A 25,290-nucleotide genomic window follows, 5' to 3' on the forward strand; every position below is an offset into this window, starting at 1 on the left:
GCAGATATACATACCTGGGACTATTTTCTATTACATACAGATATACATACCTGGGACTATTTAAGATATAGCGTTCATCCCACTGGAAACGCATAGAAAACAGTCCCAGGTATGTATATCTGCGCTAAAAACGTGATCATCCCACGTAAATCAAAAAGATATAGCGTTCATCCCACTGGAAACGCATAGCAAACAGTCCCAGGTATGTATATCTGTGCTAAAAACGTGATCATCCCACATAAATAAAAAAGATATAGCGTTCATCCCACTGGAAACGCACAGAAAACAGTCCCAGGTATGTATATCTGCCCTAAAAACGTGATCATCCCACGTAAATCAAAAAGATATAGCGTTCATCCCACTGGAAACGCATAGAAAACAGTACCAGGTATGTATATCTGCGCTAAAAACGTGATCATCCCACGTAAATCAAAAAGATATAGCCATAATCCCACTGGAAACGCATAGAAAACAGTCCCAGGTATGTATATCTGCGCTAAAAACGTGATCATCCCACGTAAATCAAAAAGATATAGCGTTCATCCCACTGGAAACGCATAGCAAACAGTCCCAGGTATGTATATCTGCGCTAAAAACGTGATCATCCCACATAAATAAAAAAGATATAGCGTTCATCCCACTGGAAACGCACAGAAAACTGTCCCAGGTATGTATATCTGCCCTAAAAACGTGATCATCCCACGTAAATCAAAAAGATATAGCGTTCATCCCACTGGAAACGCATAGAAAACAGTACCAGGTATGTATATCTGCGCTAAAAACGTGATCATCCCACGTAAATCAAAAAGATATAGCCATAATCCCACTGGAAACGCATAGAAAACAGTCCCAGGTATGTATATCTGTGCTAAAAACGTGATCATCCCACGTAAATCAAAAAGATATAGCCATAATCCCACTGGAAACGCATAGAAAACTGTCCCAGGTATGTATATCTGCGCTAAAAACGTGATCATCCCACGTAAATAAAAAAGATATAGCGTTCATCCCACTGGAAACGCATAGAAAACTGTCCCAGGTATGTATATCTGCGCTAAAAACGTGATCATCCCACGTAAATAAAAAAGATATAGCCATCATCCCACTGGAAATGCATAGAAAACAGTCCCAGGTATGTATATCTGTGCTAAAAACGTGATCATCCCACGTAAATCAAAAAGATATAGCCATCATCCCACTGGAAACGCATAGAAAACAGTCCCAGGTATGTATATCTGCGCTAAAAACGTGATCATCCCACATAAATCAAAAAGATATAGCCATAATCCCACTGGAAACGCATAGAAAACTGTCCCAGGTATGTATATCTGCGCTAAAAACGTGATCATCCCACGTAAATAAAAAAGATATAGCGTTCATCCCACTGGAAACGCATAGAAAACTGTCCCAGGTATGTATATCTGCGCTAAAAACGTGATCATCCCACGTAAATCAAAAAGATATAGCCATCATCCCACTGGAAACGCATAGAAAACAGTCCCAGGTATGTATATCTGTGCTAAAAACGTGATCATCCCACGTAAATCAAAAAGATATAGCCATCATCCCACTGGAAACGCATAGAAAACAGTCCCAGGTATGTATATCTGCACTAAAAACGTGATCATCCCACGTAAATAAAAAAGATATAGCCATCTTTCCACTGGAAACGCATAGAAAACAGTACCAGGTATGTATATCTGCGCTAAAAACGTGATCATCCCACGTAAATCAAAAAGATATAGCCATAATCCCACTGGAAACGCATAGAAAACAGTCCCAGGTATGTATATCTGCGCTAAAAACGTGATCATCCCACATAAATAAAAAAGATATAGCGTTCATCCCACTGGAAACGCATAGAAAACAGTCCCAGGTATGTATATCTGTGCTAAAAACGTGATCATCCCACGTAAATAAAAAAGATATAGCCATCATCCCAATGGAAACGCATAGAAAACAGTCCCAGGTATGTATATCTGCGCTAAAAACGTGATCATCCCACGTAAATCAAAAAGATATAGCCATCTTTCCACTGGAAACGCATAGAAAACAGTCCCCGGTATGTATATCTGCGCTAAAAACGTGATCATCCCACGTAAATCAAAAAGATATAGCGTTCATCCCACTGGAAACGCATAGAAAACAGTCCCAGGTATGTATATCTGCACTAAAAACGTGATCATCCCACGTAAATCAAAAAGATATAGCCATAATCCCACTGGAAACGCATAGAAAACAGTCCCAGGTATGTATATCTGCGCTAAAAACGTGATCATCCCACGTAAATCAAAAAGATATAGCCATCATCCCACTGGAAACGCATAGAAAACAGTCCCAGGTATGTATATCTGCACTAAAAACGTGATCATCCCACGTAAATAAAAAAGATATAGCCATCATCCCACTGGAAACGCATAGAAAACAGTACCAGGTATGTATATCTGCGCTAAAAACGTGATCATCCCACGTAAATAAAAAAGATATAGCGTTCATCCCACTGGAAACGCACAGAAAACTGTCCCAGGTATGTATATCTGCCCTAAAAACGTGATCATCCCATGTAAATCAAAAAGATATAGCGTTCATCCCACTGGAAACGCATAGAAAACAGTACCAGGTATGTATATCTGCGCTAAAAACGTGATCATCCCACGTAAATCAAAAAGATATAGCCATAATCCCACTGGAAACGCATAGAAAACAGTCCCAGGTATGTATATCTGCGCTAAAAACGTGATCATCCCACGTAAATCAAAAAGATATATCCATAATCCCACTGGAAACGCATAGAAAACAGTCCCAGGTATGTATATCTGCGCTAAAAACGTGATCATCCCACGTAAATCAAAAAGATATAGCGTTCATCCCACTGGAAACGCATAGAAAACAGTCCCAGGTATGTATATCTGCGCTAAAAACGTGATCATCCCACGTAAATCAAAAAGATATAGCGTTCATCCCACTGGAAACGCATAGCAAACAGTCCCAGGTATGTATATCTGTGCTAAAAACGTGATCATCCCACATAAATAAAAAAGATATAGCGTTCATCCCACTGGAAACGCACAGAAAACAGTCCCAGGTATGTATATCTGCCCTAAAAACGTGATCATCCCACGTAAATCAAAAAGATATAGCATTCATCCCACTGGAAACGCATAGAAAACAGTACCAGGTATGTATATCTGCGCTAAAAACGTGATCATCCCACGTAAATCAAAAAGATATAGCCATAATCCCACTGGAAACGCATAGAAAACAGTCCCAGGTATGTATATCTGCGCTAAAACGTGATCATCCCACGTAAATCAAAAAGATATAGCGTTCATCCCACTGGAAACGCATAGCAAACAGTCCCAGGTATGTATATCTGCGCTAAAAACGTGATCATCCCACATAAATAAAAAAGATATAGCGTTCTCCCACTGGAAACGCACAGAAAACTGTCCCAGGTATGTATATCTGCCCTAAAAACGTGATCATCCCACGTAAATCAAAAAGATATAGCGTTCATCCCACTGGAAACGCATAGAAAACAGTACCAGGTATGTATATCTGCGCTAAAAACGTGATCATCCCACGTAAATCAAAAAGATATAGCCATAATCCCACTGGAAACGCATAGAAAACAGTCCCAGGTATGTATATCTGCGCTAAAAACGTGATCATCCCACGTAAATCAAAAAGATATATCCATAATCCCACTGGAAACGCATAGAAAACAGTCCCAGGTATGTATATCTGCGCTAAAAACGTGATCATCCCACGTAAATCAAAAAGATATAGCCATAATCCCACTGGAAACGCATAGAAAACTGTCCCAGGTATGTATATCTGCGCTAAAAACGTGATCATCCCACGTAAATAAAAAAGATATAGCGTTCATCCCACTGGAAACGCATAGAAAACTGTCCCAGGTATGTATATCTGCGCTAAAAACGTGATCATCCCACGTAAATCAAAAAGATATAGCCATCATCCCACTGGAAACGCATAGAAAACAGTCCCAGGTATGTATATCTGTGCTAAAAACGTGATCATCCCACGTAAATCAAAAAGATATAGCCATCATCCCACTGGAAACGCATAGAAAACAGTCCCAGGTATGTATATCTGCACTAAAAACGTGATCATCCCACGTAAATAAAAAAGATATAGCCATCTTTCCACTGGAAACGCATAGAAAACAGTACCAGGTATGTATATCTGCGCTAAAAACGTGATCATCCCACGTAAATCAAAAAGATATAGCCATAATCCCACTGGAAACGCATAGAAAACAGTCCCAGGTATGTATATCTGCGCTAAAAACGTGATCATCCCACATAAATAAAAAAGATATAGCGTTCATCCCACTGGAAACGCATAGAAAACAGTCCCAGGTATGTATATCTGTGCTAAAAACGTGATCATCCCACGTAAATAAAAAAGATATAGCCATCATCCCAATGGAAACGCATAGAAAACAGTCCCAGGTATGTATATCTGCGCTAAAAACGTGATCATCCCACGTAAATCAAAAAGATATAGCCATCTTTCCACTGGAAACGCATAGAAAACAGTCCCAGGTATGTATATCTGCGCTAAAAACGTGATCATCCCACGTAAATCAAAAAGATATAGCCTTAATCCCACTGGAAACGCATAGAAAACAGTCCCAGGTATGTATATCTGCGCTAAAAACGTGATCATCCCACGTAAATCAAAAAGATATAGCCATCATCCCACTGAAAACGCATAGAAAACAGTCCCAGGTATGTATATCTGCACTAAAAACGTGATCATCCCACGTAAATAAAAAAGATATAGCCATAATCCCACTGGAAACGCATAGAAAACAGTACCAGGTATGTATATCTGCGCTAAAAACGTGATCATCCCACGTAAATCAAAAAGATATAGTGTTCATCCCACTGGAAACGCATAGCAAACAGTCCCAGGTATGTATATCTGCGCTAAAAACGTGATCATCCCACATAAATAAAAAAGATATAGCGTTCATCCCACTGGAAACGCACAGAAAACTGTCCCAGGTATGTATATCTGCCCTAAAAACGTGATCATCCCACGTAAATCAAAAAGATATAGCGTTCATCCCACTGGAAACGCATAGAAAACAGTACCAGGTATGTATATCTGCGCTAAAAACGTGATCATCCCACGTAAATCAAAAAGATATAGCCATAATCCCACTGGAAACGCATAGAAAACAGTCCCAGGTATGTATATCTGCGCTAAAAACGTGATCATCCCACGTAAATCAAAAAGATATATCCATAATCCCACTGGAAACGCATAGAAAACAGTCCCAGGTATGTATATCTGCGCTAAAAACGTGATCATCCCACGTAAATCAAAAAGATATAGCCATAATCCCACTGGAAACGCATAGAAAACTGTCCCAGGTATGTATATCTGCGCTAAAAACGTGATCATCCCACGTAAATAAAAAAGATATAGCGTTCATCCCACTGGAAACGCATAGAAAACTGTCCCAGGTATGTATATCTGCGCTAAAAACGTGATCATCCCACGTAAATCAAAAAGATATAGCCATCATCCCACTGGAAACGCATAGAAAACAGTCCCAGGTATGTATATCTGTGCTAAAAACGTGATCATCCCACGTAAATCAAAAATATATAGCCATCATCCCACTGGAAACGCATAGAAAACAGTCCCAGGTATGTATATCTGCACTAAAAACGTGATCATCCCACGTAAATAAAAAAGATATAGCCATCTTTCCACTGGAAACGCATAGAAAACAGTACCAGGTATGTATATCTGCGCTAAAAACGTGATCATCCCACGTAAATCAAAAAGATATAGCCATAATCCCACTGGAAACGCATAGAAAACAGTCCCAGGTATGTATATCTGCGCTAAAAACGTGATCATCCCACATAAATAAAAAAGATATAGCGTTCATCCCACTGGAAACGCATAGAAAACAGTCCCAGGTATGTATATCTGTGCTAAAAACGTGATCATCCCACGTAAATAAAAAAGATATAGCCATCATCCCAATGGAAACGCATAGAAAACAGTCCCAGGTATGTATATCTGCGCTAAAAACGTGATCATCCCACGTAAATCAAAAAGATATAGCCATCATCCCACTGAAAACGCATAGAAAACAGTCCCAGGTATGTATATCTGCACTAAAAACGTGATCATCCCACGTAAATAAAAAAGATATAGCCATAATCCCACTGGAAACGCATAGAAAACAGTACCAGGTATGTATATCTGCGCTAAAAACGTGATCATCCCACGTAAATCAAAAAGATATAGCGTTCATCCCACTGGAAACGCATAGAAAACAGTCCCAGGTATGTATATCTGCACTAAAAACGTGATCATCCCACGTAAATCAAAAGATATAGCCATAATCCCACTGGAAACGCATAGAAAACAGTCCCAGGTATGTATATCTGCGCTAAAAACGTGATCATCCCACGTAAATCAAAAAGATATAGCCATCATCCCACTGGAAACGCATAGAAAACAGTCCCAGGTATGTATATCTGCACTAAAAACGTGATCATCCCACGTAAATAAAAAAGATATAGCCATAATCCCACTGGAAACGCATAGAAAACAGTACCAGGTATGTATATCTGCGCTAAAAACGTGATCATCCCACGTAAATAAAAAAGATATAGCGTTCATCCCACTGGAAACGCACAGAAAACTGTCCCAGGTATACGGAAATGTGATTATAACGCGGTCATCCAATGTCAATTTTAATCGATTTTTATACAGTTTATAAAACAGAAATTAGATGTACTTTAACACCTTATGCAATGGTTTGTGTATGTGTACATATATTATACTATATAATAAATGTGGGATAATGTTCTTTTTACTGCAAATTATAAAGATATTATAAATCACTTTTCGGGCCTGACTTATATAAAATTGATGTTATATGATGTTTTTTTTGTTTGTTAATCTTTAAATTAAGTAAAAAATTCTGACATCTAGTGTCTTGGAGGTGAACTGCATGTAATCATCCCGATCATCCCTTTCTGTGATCATCCTTTTAGTACATCCCATTTATATTTACATATGCATGTTTATATTTCATGAAACAGCATATTTTAATAAATAAAGAATAAAAGTTAAGTTTTAACTAAATAACTATTACATTACAATACATACATACATATATCCCTTCTTTTTAAGTGCGCCAACACAAAAGACAATCTTGTTCTTTCGTTTTCTTTTGTCCTTCAGTATTATTGTCTTAGGCAGCACCCCCAGTTTCTAGATTCTAATTAATGACGTTATGAATAATTGGGGATAAAATAACAATAAAACTTGTGCAGAAGTATATTATCCCACTTCCCCTTCCTTTTCTTTCCCTCATGAGAATTAATAATAATAATATCCTTACAAAGAGCTAAAGATCAAGTAGGTTTGAGGTGACAGGAAGGTAAAAAAAAGGGCAGGCTAGATGGGCCTAGTGGTTCTTATTTGCCGTCAAATTCTATTTTTATGTTGCGTTCATGGATATAAATGCATATATACAGTACACCTATATGCAGTGCTGCACGCATCTTGAGGTGTACATGTCCTATATGTATGTGTGCCAGCTCTATACTAGGTGGAAAGCATACACCTGCATAGCCTGCAATTTCATCCACACCCCATTACAGCTCAGATACACCTCAGTCGTAAGCCTAAATGCGTTCCAATTGCATATGACTCTGCATCGCATGTACTTACATACTCTCCATTCTGGACCTTGTGCAGTGCAAATACATTGAAGATGCACTTTGCCAACAAGTGTGCGTTCAGCTCTGTATCAGAGTCATGTGAAAGTAGTGATGAGCCCCAGACTACATTGCTTCTGTACCAATAAGGAACATTAACCTCTTAACTAGCTAATATCTTTTCCAAAACTGCTTAGGCATTGTCAGGTTTTTTTTTGTTTATTGAATTAGGCTTAAAAAAATCTATTTACAACTTATCAAACACTATTTTATAAAAAACAACATCTTTTGCATTTTTTCTAAATAATGGTCTTGATTTAATCCAGTGCAAATTGAATAGCACCGAGAAGGAGCTTCCGGAGATGTTCAATTGAGCGTGCTGTTATGTCCGACTAGAGAATTTATTCTTGAACCCCCTCCTGGGGTGTGAGCAGAAATCAGACAAAACTACTGGTATGATGATGTTTAGCCCTTAGCTGTTTTCTGCCCTCCGTAAATTGGAGAATGACGATTCTTGCTAAACACCATGTTTAAGGTGCGAAAACCGCATTCTCTGACATAACCATGCTGAATTGAATAGCTCCGTGAGCGCCGTCCCAGCACTATTCAATTCGAACTGAATGAAATCGAGCCTTGATTTTTTTTCACCCCAAACATCAGTGACCAATATATCAGTCCACCGATCATCATGATATCGCAACTTTCTGTTTCCTCAGTGGCTGCTCCTCTCTGCAGCTGCCAAGTGTTTACAGGGAAGGTGACAGCTATTTAATTTACATCCCCATAATTCCCTAATTACATTTCCTAATATCTGCAGCAATGGGATAGGGGGTGTCGCCGGGCTGCCCAATCAGCAGTGATCAGCTGCACAACAGGCAATGGGGGAGGGAACAAGGAGGCAGAGGGCCTGGAAGGTCCCTCTGAGAGTGGCAGCTGATGGAAGATTATCTTCCAGCAGCCACACAATAGCCGTTTCTTACTGGTTGCATCAGATGCAACCATGTCAGGGAAAGCCCAGTCTGGCTTGATCACATGTGATGCAGCCACACCAGGCAAGTAGTTAATAGAACGCATCGTATATGGGGCCTAATCAGATCTGATCGTAGATGTGCGAAAAAACGCACATCTACGATCAAAATCTCTGACATGCGGGGGGACGCCAAGCACATGGCTAGTCCATCCCGCATTCCAGGCCCTAACCCCCCACGCAGATGTGCGAAAGCATCACACAGCTACGATGCTTTTGAACCTGCCGAGTATCTCCCTGCCTACGCAGCCTAGCAGTGAAGGCAGGAGGCTACTTGCCATGTTTTTGGCGGTCCGGAACACGCCTACGTTTTCCAGTCCGCTTCCCAAAAATGCTGCTGCAACTCCATTGACATGCCCCGCACCTTTGCATCTCACTGTGTGCGCACGTGTATTGCGGATGCTGTGTATGCGCACACAGCACAGGGCTTCAGCCTGCGAACGCTGCCGCTGCAGCATCCAGGTCTGAATTAGGCCCTTTGTCAAGATAAATGCACTAGTTTATTAGGCTACTATATAGTTGTGATTTTTACCACCTGAATACACAGCTGTCTCCTCATTGAATTTAGTTGTTAATGTATCAAAAATGATCTTAATTGAAGTTCATTTGTGTGGAAAGAAAGGCCTGTGCTGCTTTGGCAGGTTGGACATGTGGTCAGATTTGACCAATATCCTCCCTTGTGGGTGTACTGTAAGGAGCATAAATCATAATTACGAATTTGCATTTTGGTCAAGTATCCAGAGCAAGCATTCGATCCTGAGTGGCCATGTAACATTTACAGTATTGACATACAGATGTGTCCTAATATATTTTGCCTCCTTATACGCCATGCAGCAGGAGATGCATGAGTGGAGTGAACTGACCGGTCCCGCTAGCATTAGTTGTCTTGTTTTGCTGAAAATGCATCTTAGTTGCAATGTGATGCGACTAGTTCGCCCCAGGAGACTGCTAATTAATTTGATATGCGACAAAGTATATCTCTGTGCGAATGAGCCTGTGTAGCAAGCACAAAGGAACTTGACATATAAAAAAGCTGTGGCCGCTGCACCATCGCACTTCGCAGAGGCAGAACTCTGGGAGGCAACGGAGTCATCAGCCGCCGGGCTCCTGCTCTGAAGGGGGGCACCTCTCCTCCCATTCTGTGACACCATTGAATTAAGTTAATTAATAGCTGTCACTGTCTTTTCAGTGGCCGACTTCCTCACTGGTCCCTACACCTTACAAATCACACCCTCTTTATTATACTGTAGATACACATTTTACAAATGTCACACCCAGTATTAGAAACCACAACCTATTACACTGGAAGCAGACACCTTACTGATGAAGCTCCTGTTTAGGAAATATGAGAATTTTAACTATATGAAGATAGTTCTCTGACAATTACACGTAACTTCATATAGTTAGAATTCTCATGCTTCCTCTACAGGAGCAAATAACTCCATCAGTAAAAAGTGTGTGCCGTCAGTGTAACAGGTCATGGGTTCTAATCCTGGGTATGACTGCTAAGAAATGTGTAATTTAAAATAAACGACAATTAAATGTATAAATGCAGTATATATACATTTTTTTCAGAACACTCCACACACGTGTGTGTGTGTGTGTGTGTGTGTGTGTGTGTGTGTGTGTGTGTGTGTGTGTGTGTGTATATATATATATATATATATATATATATATATATATATATATATGATTTATGGAACAGCGTACAGGTGCGCTTCACGGTAATTTGCAGACCGTAATTTCCAGGAATATACTCCAAACGTTTAACAGCACGAAGTCTTTGTTTCAGACTGCAGCTACCTCTTAGAAAATCCCGGAATCCCACGAGATGATTTATCTAGAGAAAGAAATTAGAGGAGCGCTTCATAGTGCAATATCGTTTATTCACACAATCTATATTAAAAACAGCAAATGTCACATTGATGTTTGGCTTAATACTAGAGATGTGCACCGGAAATTTTTCGGGTTTTGTGTTTTGGTTTTGGATTCGGACGCGTTTTGCCAAAACCTCCCTGAAAATTTTTTTTCGGATTCGGGTGTGTTTTGGATTCGGGTGTTTTTTTACAAAAAACCCTCAAAAACAGCTTAAATCATAGAATTTGGGGGTCATTTTGATCCCATAGTATTATTAACTTCAATAACCATAATTTACACTCATTTTCAGTCTATTCTGAACACCTCACACCTCACAATATTATTTTTAGTCCTAAAATTTGCACCGAGGTCGCTGAATGGCTAAGCTAAGCGACACAAGTGGCCAACACAAACACCTGGCCCATCTAGGAGTGGCACTGCAGTGTCAGGCAGGATGGCACTTCAAAAAAATAGTCCCCAAACAGCACATGATGCAAAGAAAAAAAGAGGCGCACCAAGGTCGCTGTGTGGCTAAGCGACACAAGTGGCCGACACAAACACCTGGCCCATCTAGGAGTGGCACGGCAGTGTCAGGCAGGATGGCACTTAAAAAAAATAGCCCCCAAACAGCACAGGATGCAAAGAAAAAAAGAGGCGCACCAAGGTCGCTGTGTGGCTAAGCGACACAAGTGGCCGACACAAACACCTGGCCCATCTAGGAGTGGCACGGCAGTGTCAGGCAGGATGGCACTTAAAAAAAATAGCCCCCAAACAGCACAGGATGCAAAGAAAATAAGAGGCGCACCAAGGTCGCTGTGTGACTAAGCTAAGCGACACAAGTGGCCGACACAAACACCTGGCCCATCTAGGAGTGGCACTGCAGTGTCAGGCAGGATGGCACTTCAAAAAAATTGTCCCCAAACAGCACATGATGCAAAGAAAAAAAGAGGCGCACTATGGTCGCTGTGTGACTAAGCTAAGCGACACAAGTGGCCGACACAAACACCTGGCCCATCTAGGAGTGGCACGGCAGTGTCAGGCAGGATGGCACTTCAAAAAAATAGTCCCCAAACAGCACAGGATGCAAAGAAAAAAAGAGGCGCACCATGGTCGCTGTGTGACTAAGCTAAGCGACACAAGTGGCCGACACAAACACCTGGCCCATCTAGGAGTGGCACTGCAGTGTCAGGCAGGATGGCACTTCAAAAAAATAGTCCCCAAACAGCACATGATGCAAAGAAAAAAAGAGGCGCACCAAGGTCGCTGTGTGACTAAGCTAAGCGACACAAGTGGCCGACACAAACACCTGGCCCATCTAGGAGTGGCACGGCAGTGTCAGGCAGAATGGCACTTAAAAAAAATAGTCCCCAAACAGCACAGGATGCAAAGAAAATAAGAGGCGCACCAAGGTCGCTGTGTGACTAAGCTAAGCGACACAAGTGGCCGACACAAACACCTGGTCCATCTAGGAGTGGCACTGCAGTGTCAGACAGGATGGCACTTCAAAAAAATTGTCCCCAAACAGCACATGATGCAAAGAAAAAAAGAGGCGCACTATGGTCGCTGTGTGACTAAGCTAAGCGACACAAGTGGCCGACACAAACACCTGGCCCATCTAGGAGTGGCACTCCATCCTCATGTGAAGCTGAACCACTAGCCATGAACATAGGCCAGGGCCTCAGCCGTTCCTTGCCACTCCGTGTCGTAAATGGCATATTGGCAAGTTTACGCTTCTCCTCAGACGCTTTTAATTTTGATTTTTGGGTCATTTTACCGAACTTTTGTTTTTTGGATTTTACATGCTCTCTACTATGGCATCGGCCTTGGCAGACGACGTTGATGGCATTTCATCGTCTCAGCCATGACTAGTGGCAGCAGCTTCAGCACGAGGTGGAAGTGGATCTTGATCTTTCCCTATTTTACCCTCCACATTTTTGTTCTCCATTTTTTAATGTGTGGAATTATATGCCAGTATCAATAGCAATGGCCTACTACTATATATACTGCGCACAACTGAAATGCACCACAGGTATGGATGGATAGTATACTTGACGGCACAGAGGTAGGTAGAGCAGTGGCCTTCCGTACCGTACTGCTATATATACTGGTGGTCACTGTCAGCAAACTGCAAAACTAAAATGCACCACAGGTATAGAATCTAGATGGATAGTATACTTGACGACACAGAGGTAGGTAGAGCAGTGGCCTTCCGTACCGTACTGCTATATATACTGGTGGTCACTGTCAGCAAACTGCAAAACTAAAATGCACCACAGGTATAGAATCTAGATGGATAGTATACTTGACGACACAGAGGTAGGTAGAGCAGTGGCCTTCCGTACCGTACTGCTATATATACTGGTGGTCACTGTCAGCAAACTGCAAAACTAAAATGCACCACAGGTATAGAATCTAGATGGATAGTATACTTGACGACACAGAGGTAGGTAGAGCAGTGGCCTTCCGTACCGTACTGCTATATATACTGGTGGTCACTGTCAGCAAACTGCAAAACTAAAATGCACCACAGGTATAAAATCTAGATGGATAGTATACTTGACGACACAGAGGTAGGTAGAGCAGTGGCCTTCCGTACCGTACTGCTATATATACTGGTGGTCACTGTCAGCAAACTGCAAAACTAAAATGCACCACAGGTATAAAATCTAGATGGATAGTATACTTGACGACACAGAGGTAGGTAGAGCAGTGGCCTTCCGTACCGTACTGCTATATATACTGGTGGTTTCGTCGTAAGAGAAGTCTTACGACGAAACGCGTTGGGGTGTGGCCTGGTGACGTGACCCTAGCATCCTGAATCATCGTCCTCCCCGTGCATACAGCAGCAGTGTCCCGGCGTGCTGAATATCATTAGTGTGAGGCGGGCAGCACGAGTACCAGGGGTCTGACGCTGGATCGGCGGCTGGTGGAGGCGATACCAGGGGATAATTCATAATAAACCAAGTGGTATTTAAGCCCACTCAGAAGAACTATGAGGTATTAAGCCAAACGTCAATGTGACATTTGCTGTTTTTAATATATATTGTGTGAATAAACGATATTGCACTATGAAGCGCTACTCTAATTTCTTTCTCTCTCTCTCTCTCTCTCTCTCTCTCTCTCTCTCTCTCTCTATATATATATATATATATATATATATATATATATATACAGAGGCAGAACTCTGGGAGGCAACGGAGTCATCTGCCGCCGCGCTCCTGCTCTGAAGGGGGGCACCTCTCCTCCCATTCTGTGACACCATTGAATTAAGTTAATTGATAGCTGCCACTGTCTTTTCAGTGGCCGACTTCCTCACTGGTCCCTGCACCTTACAAATCACACCCTCTTTATTATACTGAATATACACATTTTACAAATGTCACACCCGGTATTAGAAACCACAACCTATTTACACTGGAAGCAGACACCTTACTGATGAAGCTGTTTGCTCCTGTTTAGGAAATATGAGAATTTTAACTATATGAAGATACTTCTCTGACAATTACATGTAACTTCATATAGCTAGAATTATCATGCTTCCTCTACAGGAGCAAATAAATCCATCAGTAAAGTGTCTTGCTGTTAGTGTAACAGGTCATGGGTTCTAATCCTGGGTATGACTGCTAAGAAATGTGTGATTTAAAATAAAAGACAATTAAATGTATAAATACAGTATATACATTTCTCTGACGTCCTAAGTGGATGCTGGGGACTCCGTAAGGACCATGGGGAATAGCGGCTCCGCAGGAGACTGGGCACATCTAAAGAAAGCTTTAGGACTATCTGGTGTGCACTGGCTCCTCCCCCTATGACCCTCCTCCAAGCCTCAGTTAGATCTCTGTGCCCGAACGAGAAGGGTGCACACTAGGGGCTCTCCTGAGCTTCTTAGTGAAAGTTTTAGATTAGGTTTTTTATTTTCAGTGAGACCTGCTGGCAACAGGCTCACTGCATCGAGGGACTAAGGGGAGAAGAAGCGAACTCACCTGCGTGCAGAGTGGATTGGGCTTCTTAGGCTACTGGACATTAGCTCCAGAGGGACGATCACAGGCCCAGCTTGGATGGGTCCCAGAGCCGCGCCGCCGGCCCCCTTACAGAGCCAGAAGGCAGAAGAGGTCCGGAAAATAGGCGGCAGAAGACGTCCTGTCTTCAACAAGGTAGCGCACAGCACTGCAGCTGTGCGCCATTGCTCTCAGCACACTTCACACTTCGGTCACTGAAGTTGCAGGGCGCTGGGGGGGGCGCCCTGAGACGCAATAAAAACACCTTGGATGGCAAAAAAATGCATCACATATAGCTCCTGGGCTATATGGATGCATTTAACCCCTGCCAGAATCCATAAAAAAGCAGGAGAAAAGTCCGCGAAAAAGGGGCGGAGCCTATCTCCTCAGCACACTGGCGCCATTTTCCCTCACAGCTCCGTTGGAGGGAAGCTCCCTGTCTCTCCCCTGCAGTCACTACACTACAGAAAGGGTTAAAAAAAGAGAGGGGGGCACTAATTAGGCGCAGTATTAACTATACAGCAGCTATAAGGGGAAAAACACTTATATAAGGTTATCCCTGTATATATATAGCGCTCTGGTGTGTGCTGGCAAACTCTCCCTCTGTCTCCCCAAAGGGCTAGTGGGGTCCTGTCCTCTATCAGAGCATTCCCTGTGTGTGTGCTGTATGTCGGTACTTTTGTGTCGACATGTATGAGGAGAAAAATGATGTGGAGACGGAGCAGATTGCCTGTAATAGTGATGTCACCCCCTAGGGGGTCGACACCTGAGTGGATGAACTGTTGGAAGGAATTACGTGACAGTGTCAGCTCTGTATAAAAGACAGTGGTTGACATGAGACAGCCGGCTACTCAGCTTGTGCCTGTCCAGACGTCTCATAGGCCGTCAGGGGCTCTAAAGCGCCCGTTACCTCAGATGGCAGATATAGACGCCGACACGGATACTGACTCCAGTGTCGACGGTGAAGAGACGAATGTGACTTCCAGTAGGGCCACACGTTACATGATTGAGGCAATGAAAAATGTTTTACACATTTCTGATAATACGAGTACCACCAAAAAAAGGGGTATTATGTTCGGTGAGGAAAAACTACCTGTAGTTTTCCTGAATCTGAGAAATTAAATGAGGTGTGTGATGATGCGTGGGTTTCCCCCGATAACAACGGATAATTTCTAAAATGTTATTGGCATTATATCCTTTCCCGCCAGAGGTTAGGGTGCGTTGGGAAACACCCCCTAGGGGGGATAAAGCGCTCACACGCTTGTAAGGGCTCTACCTTCGCCTGAGATGGCCGCCCTTAAGGATCCTGCTGATAGAAAGCAGGAGGGTATCCTAAAAGGTATTTACACACATACTGGTGTTATACTGCGACCAGCAATCGCCTCAGCCTGGATGTGCAGTGCTGGGTTGGCGTGGTCGGATTCCCTGACTGAAAATATTGATACCCTAGATAGGGACAGTATATTTTTGCCTATAGAGCATTTAAAAGATGCATTTTTATATATGCGTGATGCACAGCGGAATATTTGCCGACTGGCATCAAGTCTAAGCGCGTTGTCCATTTCTACCAGTAGAGGGTTATGGACACGTCAGTGGTCAGGTGATGCGTATTCCAAACGGCATTTGGAAGGATTGCTTTATTAAGGGAGGAGTTATTTGGGGTCGGTCTTTCAGACCTGGTGGCCACGGCAACAGCTGGGAATTCCACGTTTGTACCCCAGGTCGCCTCTCAACATGAGAAGACGCCGTATTATCAGGCGCAGTCTTTTCGTGGACAAGCGGGCAAAAGGTTCCTCATTTCTGCCCCGTGACAGAGGGAGAGGAAAAAGGCTGCAGAAATCAGCCAGTTCCCAGGAACAGAAACCCTCTCCCGCCTCTGCCAAGCCCTCAGTATACGCTGGGGCTTTACAAGCAGAATCAGGCACGGTGGGAGGCCCGTCTCAATGAATTTCAGCGCGCAGTGGGCTCACTCGCAAGTAGACCCCTGGATCCTTCAGGTGATATCTCAGGGGTACAAATTAGAATTCGAGACGTCTCCCCCTCGCCGTTTCCTAAAGTCGGCTTTACCGATGTCTCCTTCTGACAGGGAGACAGTTTTGGAAGCCATTCACAAGCTGTATTCCCAGCAGGTGATAATCAAGATACCCCTCCTGCAACAGGGAACGGGATATTATTCCACACTGTTGTGGTACCGAAGCCGGACGGCTCGGTGAGACCGATTCTAAATCTAAAATCTTTGAACACTTACGTACAGAGGTTCAAATTCAAGATTGAGTCACTCAGAGCAGTGATTGCGAACCTGGAAGAAGGGGACTACATGATGTCTCGGGACAGCAAGGATGCTTACCTTCATGTCAAAATTTACCCTTCTCACCAAGGGTACCTCAGGTTTATGGTACAAAACTGTCACTATCAGTTCAGACGCTGCCGTATGGATGGTACACGGCACCCCGGGTCTTTACCAAGGTAATGGCCGAAATGATGATATTCCTTCGAAGGAAGTGAATTTTAGTTATCCCTTCCTTGGACAATTCCCTGATAAGGGTAAGATCCAGGGAACAGTTGGAGGTCGGTGTAGCACTATCTCAGGTAGTGTTGCGGCAGCACGATTGGATTCTCAATATTCCAAAATCGCACCTGGTTCCGACGACGTGTCTTCTGTTCCTAGGGATGATCCTGGACACAGTCCAGAAAAAGGTGTTTCTCCCGGAGGAGAAAGCCAGGGAGTTATCCGAGCTAGTCAGGAACCTCCTAAAACCGAGCCAAGTCTCAGTGCATCAATGCACAAGGGTTCTGGGTAAAATGGTGGCTTCCTACGAAGCAATCCCATTCGGCAGATTCCACGCAAGAACTTTCCAGTGGGACCTGCTGGACAAATGGTCCGGATCGCATCTTCAGATGCATCAGCGGATAACCCTGTCACCAAGGACAAGGGTGTCCCTCCTGTGGTGGTTGCAGAGTGCTCATCTTCTAGAGGGTCGCAGATTAGGCATTCAGGACTGGGTCCTGGTGACCACGGATGCCAGCCTGCGAGGCTGGGGAGCAGTCACACAGGGAAGGAATATCCAGGGCTTATGGTCAAGCCTGGAGACATCACTTCACATAAATATCCTGAAGCTAAGGGACATTTACAATGCTCTAAGCTTAGCAAGACCTCTGCTTCAAGGTCAGCCGGTGTTGATCCAGTCGGACAACATCACGGCAGTCACCCACGTAAACAGACAGGGTGGCACAAGAAGCAGGAGGGCAATGGCAGAAGCTGCAAGGATTCTTCGCTGGGCGGAAAATCATGTGATAGCACTGTCAGCAGTATTCATTCCGGGAGTGGACAACTGGGAAGCAGACTTCCTCAGCACGACCTCCACCCGGGAGAGTGGGGACTTCACCCAGAAGTCTTCCACATGATTAAAAACTCGACAGGTATTGCGCCAGGTCCAGGGACCCTCAGGCAATAAGCTGTAGACGCTCTGGTAACACCGTGGGTGTACCAGTCAGGGTATGTGTTCCCTCCTCTGCCTCTCATACCCAAGGTACTGAGATTGATAAGATGGAGAGGGGTAAGCACTATATTCGTGGTTCCGGATTGGCCAAGAAGGACTTGGTAACCGGAACTTCAAGAGATGCTCACGGAGGATCCGTGGCCTCTACCTCTAAGAAGGGACCTGCTCCAGCAAGGACCCTGTCTGTTCCAAGACTTACCGCGGCTGCGTTTGACGGCATGGCGGTTGAACGCCGGATCCTGAAGGAAAAAAGGCATTCCGGATGAAGTCATCCCTATCCTGATCAAAGCCAGGAAGGATGTAACCGCAAAAACATTATCACCGCAATTGGCGAAAATATGTTGCGTGGTGCGAGGCCAGTAAGGCCCGACGGAGGAAATTCAACTGGGTCGATTCCTACATTTCCTGCAAACAGGAGTGTCTATGGGCCTGAAATTGGGGTCCATTAAGGTTCAAATTTCGGCCCTGTCAATTTTCTTCCAAAAAGAACTAGCTTCAGTCCCTGAAGTTCAGACGTTTGTAAAAGGGGTACTGCATATACAGCCTCCTTTTGTGCCTCCAGTGGCACTTTGGGATCTCAATGTAGTGTTGGGTTCCAAAAGTCACATTGGTTTGAACCACTTAAATCTGTGGAGTTAAAATATGGAAAGTGGTCATGCTGTTGGCCCTGGCCTGGGCCAGGCGCGTGTCAGAATTGGCGGCTTTATCCTGAAAAAGCCCTTATCTGATTTTCCATTCGGACAGGGCGGAATTGAGGACTCGTCCTCAGTTTCTCCCCAAGGTGGTTTCAGCGTCTCACCTGAACCAACCTATTGGTGGTGCCTGCGGCTACTAGGGACTTGGAGGCCTCCAAGTTGCTAGACGTTGTCAGTGCCCTGAAAATATATGTTTCCAGGACGGCTGGAGTCAGGAAATCTGACTCGCTGTTTATCCTGTGTGCACCCAACAAGCTGGGTGCTCCTGCTTCTAAGCAGACTATTGCTCGTTGGATTTGTAGTACAATTCAGCTTGCACATTCTGTGGCAGGCCTGCCACAGCCAAAAATCTGTAAATGCCCACTCCACAAGGAAGGTGGGCTCATCTTGGGCGGCTGCCCGAGGGGTCTCGGCTTTACAACTTTGCCGAGCAGCTACTTGGTCAGGAGCAAATACGTTTGTAAAATTCTACAAAATTGATATCCTGGCTGAGGAGGACCTGGAGTTCTCTCATTTGGTGCTGCAGAGTCATCCGCACTCTCCCGCCCGTTTGGGAGCTTTGGTATAATCCCCATGGTCCTTACGGAGTCCCCAGCATCCACTTAGGACGTCAGAGAAAATAAGAATTTACTTACCGATAATTCTATTTCTCATAGTCCGTAGTGGATGCTGGGCGCCCATCCCAAGTGCGGATTGTCTGCAATACTTGTACATAGTTATTGTTACAAAAATCGGGTTATTATTGTTGTGAGCCATCTTTCAGAGGCTCCTCTGTTATCATGCTGTTAACTGGGTTCAGATCACAGGTTATACGGTGTGATTGGTGTGGCTGGTAGGAGTCTTACCCGGGATTCAAAATCCTTCCTTATTGTGTACGCTCGTACGGGCACAGTATCCTAACTGAGGCTTGGAGGAGGGTCATAGGGGGAGGAGCCAGTGCACACCAGATAGTCCTAAAGCTTTCTTTAGATGTGCCCAGTCTCCTGCGGAGCCGCTATTCCCCATGGTCCTTACGGAGTCCCCAGCATCCACTACGGACTATGAGAAATAGAATTATCGGTAAGTAAATTCTTATTTTTTTTCAGAACACTACACACACACACACACACACACACACACACACACGTGTGTGTGTATGTGTATATATATATATATATATATATATACTGTATGTGTGTATATATATATATATATACACGCACATCTACATACATATATTTATCTTAATATAGTAAATATGGGGGCACCAATATTTATCTTGCTTCCGGGCAACTGGGACGAACTTACGCCACTGTATATATATATATATATATATATATATATATATATACACGCACATCTACATACATATATTTATCTTAATATAGTAAATAGGGGGGCACCAATATTTAGCTTGCCTCCGGGCAACTGGGACGAACTTACGCCACTGGCACTTCGTATGCATATTCAGATACACAGTCGCACACAGATATATTTTTGTTGCATATGAAATCTTCTTGTGCGTCCTAGTCAGGTTGCATTACGAATAAGCCCAACGCTAGCAAAGTCTAACGGGACCTGGTGTGACAAGAGAGTCTGTTTAGCACGACTGCAGAAATGATGTGGACACATCTCTAAGAGCAACTGTGCAGCACCACACAACAATGGAATAACGGCTTTCCCACTCAAAAGCGCTGTGCCTTTCAGTTCTTGTGATCTATTGTCAGTTTTATTGTAAACACTGCAAACTACCATTAAAGTTACGGCATATTTTGAAAAATAATGTATATGATCTCTAATAAAATGTAATATTCTATTAAATTCCTTCCTCCAGACTATCACTCTTTGTTGTCCAAGTGCCTTGGTGTGGAACTATTCCACAAATGAAAGTAAAAACACAAATCCAGGTTCTCCTCTGGATCTTCTTCAGGTCGCCCCATCCAGTTTGCCTATGCCTGGTGGATACTCACCTTTCAATCAGCAGGTATGTGTTCCTTATAAAGTGAAATAATGTCACATTTTGTTCTTGGTCTTTTTTGAACCTATGCACATAGCATGGTGGCCTGCAGTATGTGTTAGTAAATCTATTGTTGGGACAAATTAAAGGTATAATGGCTGCATAAACTAGCAGAGATTTATTCTAAATGCATATCTTTATTCTCATTAAACTTGTTTATTTACATAGTGCTACAATTTCTTTTCTATTAGTTCTGACCCCATTGGAGCTTTCAGAAAAAATGCATTACTATACACAAACTACACACAGATAAGCAGGGACGGACTGGGACTAAAAATAGGCCCTGGCATTTAAGGTACACAGGTCCATCTCAGCGTCAGGCTCCTGGCACAGACTCCTCCCCTGGACGGGAGAGAGAGGAGGAATAGGGGGAGACATTAGACAAAGGAGGAATAGAGAGAGACAAGAGAGAAAGGAGGAATAGGGGGAGAAGAGAGAGAAAGGAGGAATAAGGGGATATGTGAAAGAGGAGCAGGAATAGGGGGAGGTGTGAAAGAGAGAGGAGGAATAGGAGGAGACAGGAGAGAGTGGGAGAGGAGGAATAGGAGGAGACAGGAGAGAGAGGAGAAATAGGGGAGACAGGAGAGCGAGGAGGAACAGGGGGAGACATGAGAGATAGGGGAGTAATAGGGAGAGATGTGAGAGAGGAAGAATGGGGGAGACGTGTTAGAGAGAGAGAGAGAGAGGAGGAATAGGGGAAGACGTGAGAGAGAGGAGGAATAGGGGGTGACGGGAGAGAGAGAAGAGGAACAGGGGGAGACATGAGAGATAGGGGAGTAATAGGGAGAGATGTGAGAAAGGAAGAATGGGGGAGACGTGTTAGAGAGAGAGGAGGAATAGGGGGAGATGTGAGAGAGAGAAGGAATAGGGGGTGACGGGAGAGAGGTGGAATAGGGAAGACTGGAAAGTAGAGAGGAGAAATGGGGAAGACAGGAGAAATAGGTGGAATAGGGGGAGAAGAGAGAGAGCGGTGGAATAGGGGAGAAGGAAGAGAGAAAAGACACAATTAATGGGGGAGAACGGAGAGAATGAATAGGGGGAGAACAGTGAGAGAGGGAAGGAATACAGGAAGAAGGAACAGAGAGAGGGAATTGAAGGAGAAGGGAGAGAGAAAAGGAATAGGGGGAAAAGGGAGGTAGATAGAGAAGGAATAGGGGAAGCAGGGAGAGAAGGAATAGGGCTAGAAGGGAGAAAGAGGAAGAATAGAGGGAGATGGCAAAGAGCTATAGTGGAGGGGCATAGTTCATTTATATCATGCGTACCCCTGCAATTTTGGATGGCCATGCAGTTATGGTGGTGCACAATCAATGTACACAACTCTCACATCCATGGGGATTTTTTTAAATAATGTTGGAAGATTCAGTTCAGTTCAGCTGTCAATCACCGCTGGCTGCCGCAGCATGGGTACGGGCGGTCGGCCGACCGCCCGTACACACACAGCGACGCGCCAATATATCGGTAGATATATTGGCCGTCGGCTGTGCTGCAGGGCCGACGCGATATGTCTGAACGACGGAGTTCACAGGCATATCGCCCGTACACACTGTCAGACGGACCCGCGATATAGCTGCTGTTCAAGAGAACGACTGATATATCGGCCAGTGTGTACCCACCTTAAGGGTGGCATCCAATTAGCCACAGTAATTTACTGCAGCTAATGACTCACCCAGGGTTATTCTACTAGCCCCGATGATAGCACTTATCAGGGATTTGGTTTTAATCACCAATAAGTAACCACTTTTTCCTTGAGTGCAGCAGCAGAAACATATAGGTCAGCGTCTTTTTGTGGATCCTATGTGTTTGTGTGAGAAATCAGGTAAACTTTGCACTGAAAATGGGCTATAATTGGATAAATCAGGCAAAACTTGCGATAAAAGACTGTTTTTTCCTTTTGAAAAATGAGTAAATGCAATAAAAAGAAACAGCAATAATGTATTAAGCTTTCATACCAAAAAAGAACATGTACACTACAGAATGCACACTAGGTTCTTAAATGCAATCAATGAATTAATTAATTAATTAATGCAACTGAATCAACAGACCACTGTAGCCAAAGTCCTTGTCACTAGTCACTCTGTGTTGCCCAATGAATGAGTGGAAGAGGTAAAGCTTGAGCCGCACGTGCCATTGTGCAGGGCAGTGTATGACCGGTCAGTTGCACTGTCCTTTCCAACACCTGCAGCTATCGATTTTAACAGCTGCAGTTGTCGTTGCCCATTCACCACAGCAGGAACAGCTCTGACCCTGGCTGCGGCGGCTGCCGGCTCTGGGCTGCACAGAAGATCTCACAAGATTTACTAAATCTCACGCATGCCCAGTAAGCTGGCCGTGAGAGGAAACACAGCGCATCAGCATTAGGCCGATGCTCTGTTGGGGTCTAGCAGGCATCATTTCATTCCCCCACTTCGGCAAACACGATGTTTATACTATGTCGTCGCTCCTGCTTCCAGTAAAGATGCGAAGCAGGAAGCACTATACCTGCACAATCTGTATCTACCCTTAGTATAATATATCTGCGCCGAGCAAGACTGGAATTGTCAGCACTGAGTCTAACACAGTTTACAGGCTCAACTTAGAGGCATAATGCTGTATTGCAAGCTGTGACTGTCCCTAGTCAGCTCTGCTACACGATGAGCGCAATGCCGGTAGACCTATCTCCTGCTCGGCTGAATCGGCACATCTGGAATTTGCCAGAATGGCCATATGGCCAATCCAGCTCTACAGATAAACCAAGACCAGGAATTTAATTCAGACCCTTAGTGCTGTGAGGCAGCGGTGTTAACCACTATGCCACTGTGCTGCCTTAAATATTAATAATGAATAATAATAGAACATATACATTGACAATAATGGCAGATAACAACAGGGCAAACAGATTTTTCTCTTTTATGTATACTTATATACAGTATATATGCTTATTCCACATACTGCTAAAAGCTATTACTTTGTAAAACACATCTTGGACTTTTAACATTAATCATTTATAATTAATTAGTATTAATTATAAATACTATACAGTAGGGACAGAACATTACTCTGTTAAACATATCCCTCAGTGAATACAACTTGATATTTATACAGGGTTTATTGTTTTATTCTTAGCCTTGCTTAAAATATTGGAGGCTTATCATAACAAAAATGGCTGCATTGATAGTTTCCATATTACAGGTATTCCAATAAAGATATGCTGATACAGAATGCTAAATGATATGGGTGCACTTTACAATTGATGCCAGATCTATGTTAGTGTTGTGGCCAGTGTAGTGGCTGATGGGGTATTGCTTCTTAATTTTGGAATGACCATGAATTTTTTAAATAATGTTTAAAGTTGCATAGGGACTGTTTTTGTTTTCACTGTAAGCTACATGGGCCTACTAAACATATAAATAATCTGCCATTTTCCGTTACCAAAGTAGAACTGAGTTTGATCTTATTTTGATTGTTTAGGTTCGAGCAAAAATTTTTGAAGTGGAACAGCAGATCAAACAAAGGGGTCGAGCCGTGGAAGTCCGGTGGTCATTTGACAAGTGCCAAGAATCGGCTGCAGGTACAGTGAGCTCTATATTACCAACTCCATAGATTCTTTTAAACATAGAAAGTCTGCCCTTTTTTTTTTAACAGTTTGGTAAACTCAACCCTATTTGATCTATGTAAGAATATCCTCCTGTCTGCCCCATGCATGTTTCAATTGCTGTACTCTATTAGCCTTTACCATATCTGATGGAAGGATATTCCACTTATCCACTTCCCTTTCTGTGAATTAATTTTTCCTCAAATTTCGATTGAACCTCCCATGGTTTGAGTGCATGTCCTCGTGTACGGTTACTTCTCTTCCTATGAAGAATGTCTCCCTCCAGAACCTTGTTAAAACCCTTGATATATTTAAAGTTTTTATCCTGTCCCCCTTTCCCTTCTCTGCTCCAACCTAAATCCTTAGATCAGGCCCTCTTTGCTCCATGTAGCACCTACATGTCTGAGGCGTCATCAGGAGTTTCCACAGTGTTACAATGGCAACTCGCCCACCTCACAGCAAAATGAATTGACCCCTAAATAAAACATTACAGTGATCTAGATTAAAAGCTACTAATTTCAACAGTGTTTTTGATTATCAACTGTATATGGTAGACTAATTTGATCTAATTTGTAGAGCATTAGTGCATTTATTTTACCGGTTGGCTATTTTTTTTATTTGTGTTATTAATACATTATACTTTCATGCCATAAAAAACGTCCATGTTTATACCTAAGAGTCAGTCCACAGCGATGCCTTTCTGTGTTGGTTTTTTTTCTGCTTAAATAACATTATTCTTAGATGATGGTGTATTAACAAGAAAATTGAGTTTTTTTGTTCATTCATCTCCTCAAAATTAGAGTAGGGTATTGGACAGATAAACATAATAATATTTAAAGTATTTGCATTTAAAAGAAAAGGGCAAATAGAGGATTATAAAGACAGGAATAAAATTAGACCTGAGACAATATCATCAGTTCTG

At 43.2% G+C, this 25,290-nt stretch overlaps 1 protein-coding gene across 8 annotated transcripts in view; it reads left to right on the forward strand.

Annotated features, from left to right (window-relative positions):
- Positions 1 to 25,290, forward strand: part of MED12L (mediator complex subunit 12L) — a 1,138,385-nt gene that overhangs the window by 168,846 nt on the left and 944,249 nt on the right. For all 8 annotated transcript variants that reach the window (XR_010175887.1, XM_063916060.1, XM_063916058.1 and 5 more), the window contains 2 exons: positions 20,615 to 20,764; positions 24,245 to 24,344. Coding sequence is in view for 7 of the 8 variants with exons in the window: in XM_063916060.1 (XP_063772130.1) it covers positions 20,615 to 20,764; positions 24,245 to 24,344 (250 nt within the window). In the remaining variant the exon portion in view is untranslated. The remainder of the gene's footprint in view (positions 1 to 20,614; positions 20,765 to 24,244; positions 24,345 to 25,290) is intronic.

This window comes from Pseudophryne corroboree, chromosome 4 (genome assembly GCF_028390025.1).
Source record: "Pseudophryne corroboree isolate aPseCor3 chromosome 4, aPseCor3.hap2, whole genome shotgun sequence".
Lineage (NCBI taxonomy): Eukaryota > Metazoa > Chordata > Amphibia > Anura > Myobatrachidae > Pseudophryne > Pseudophryne corroboree.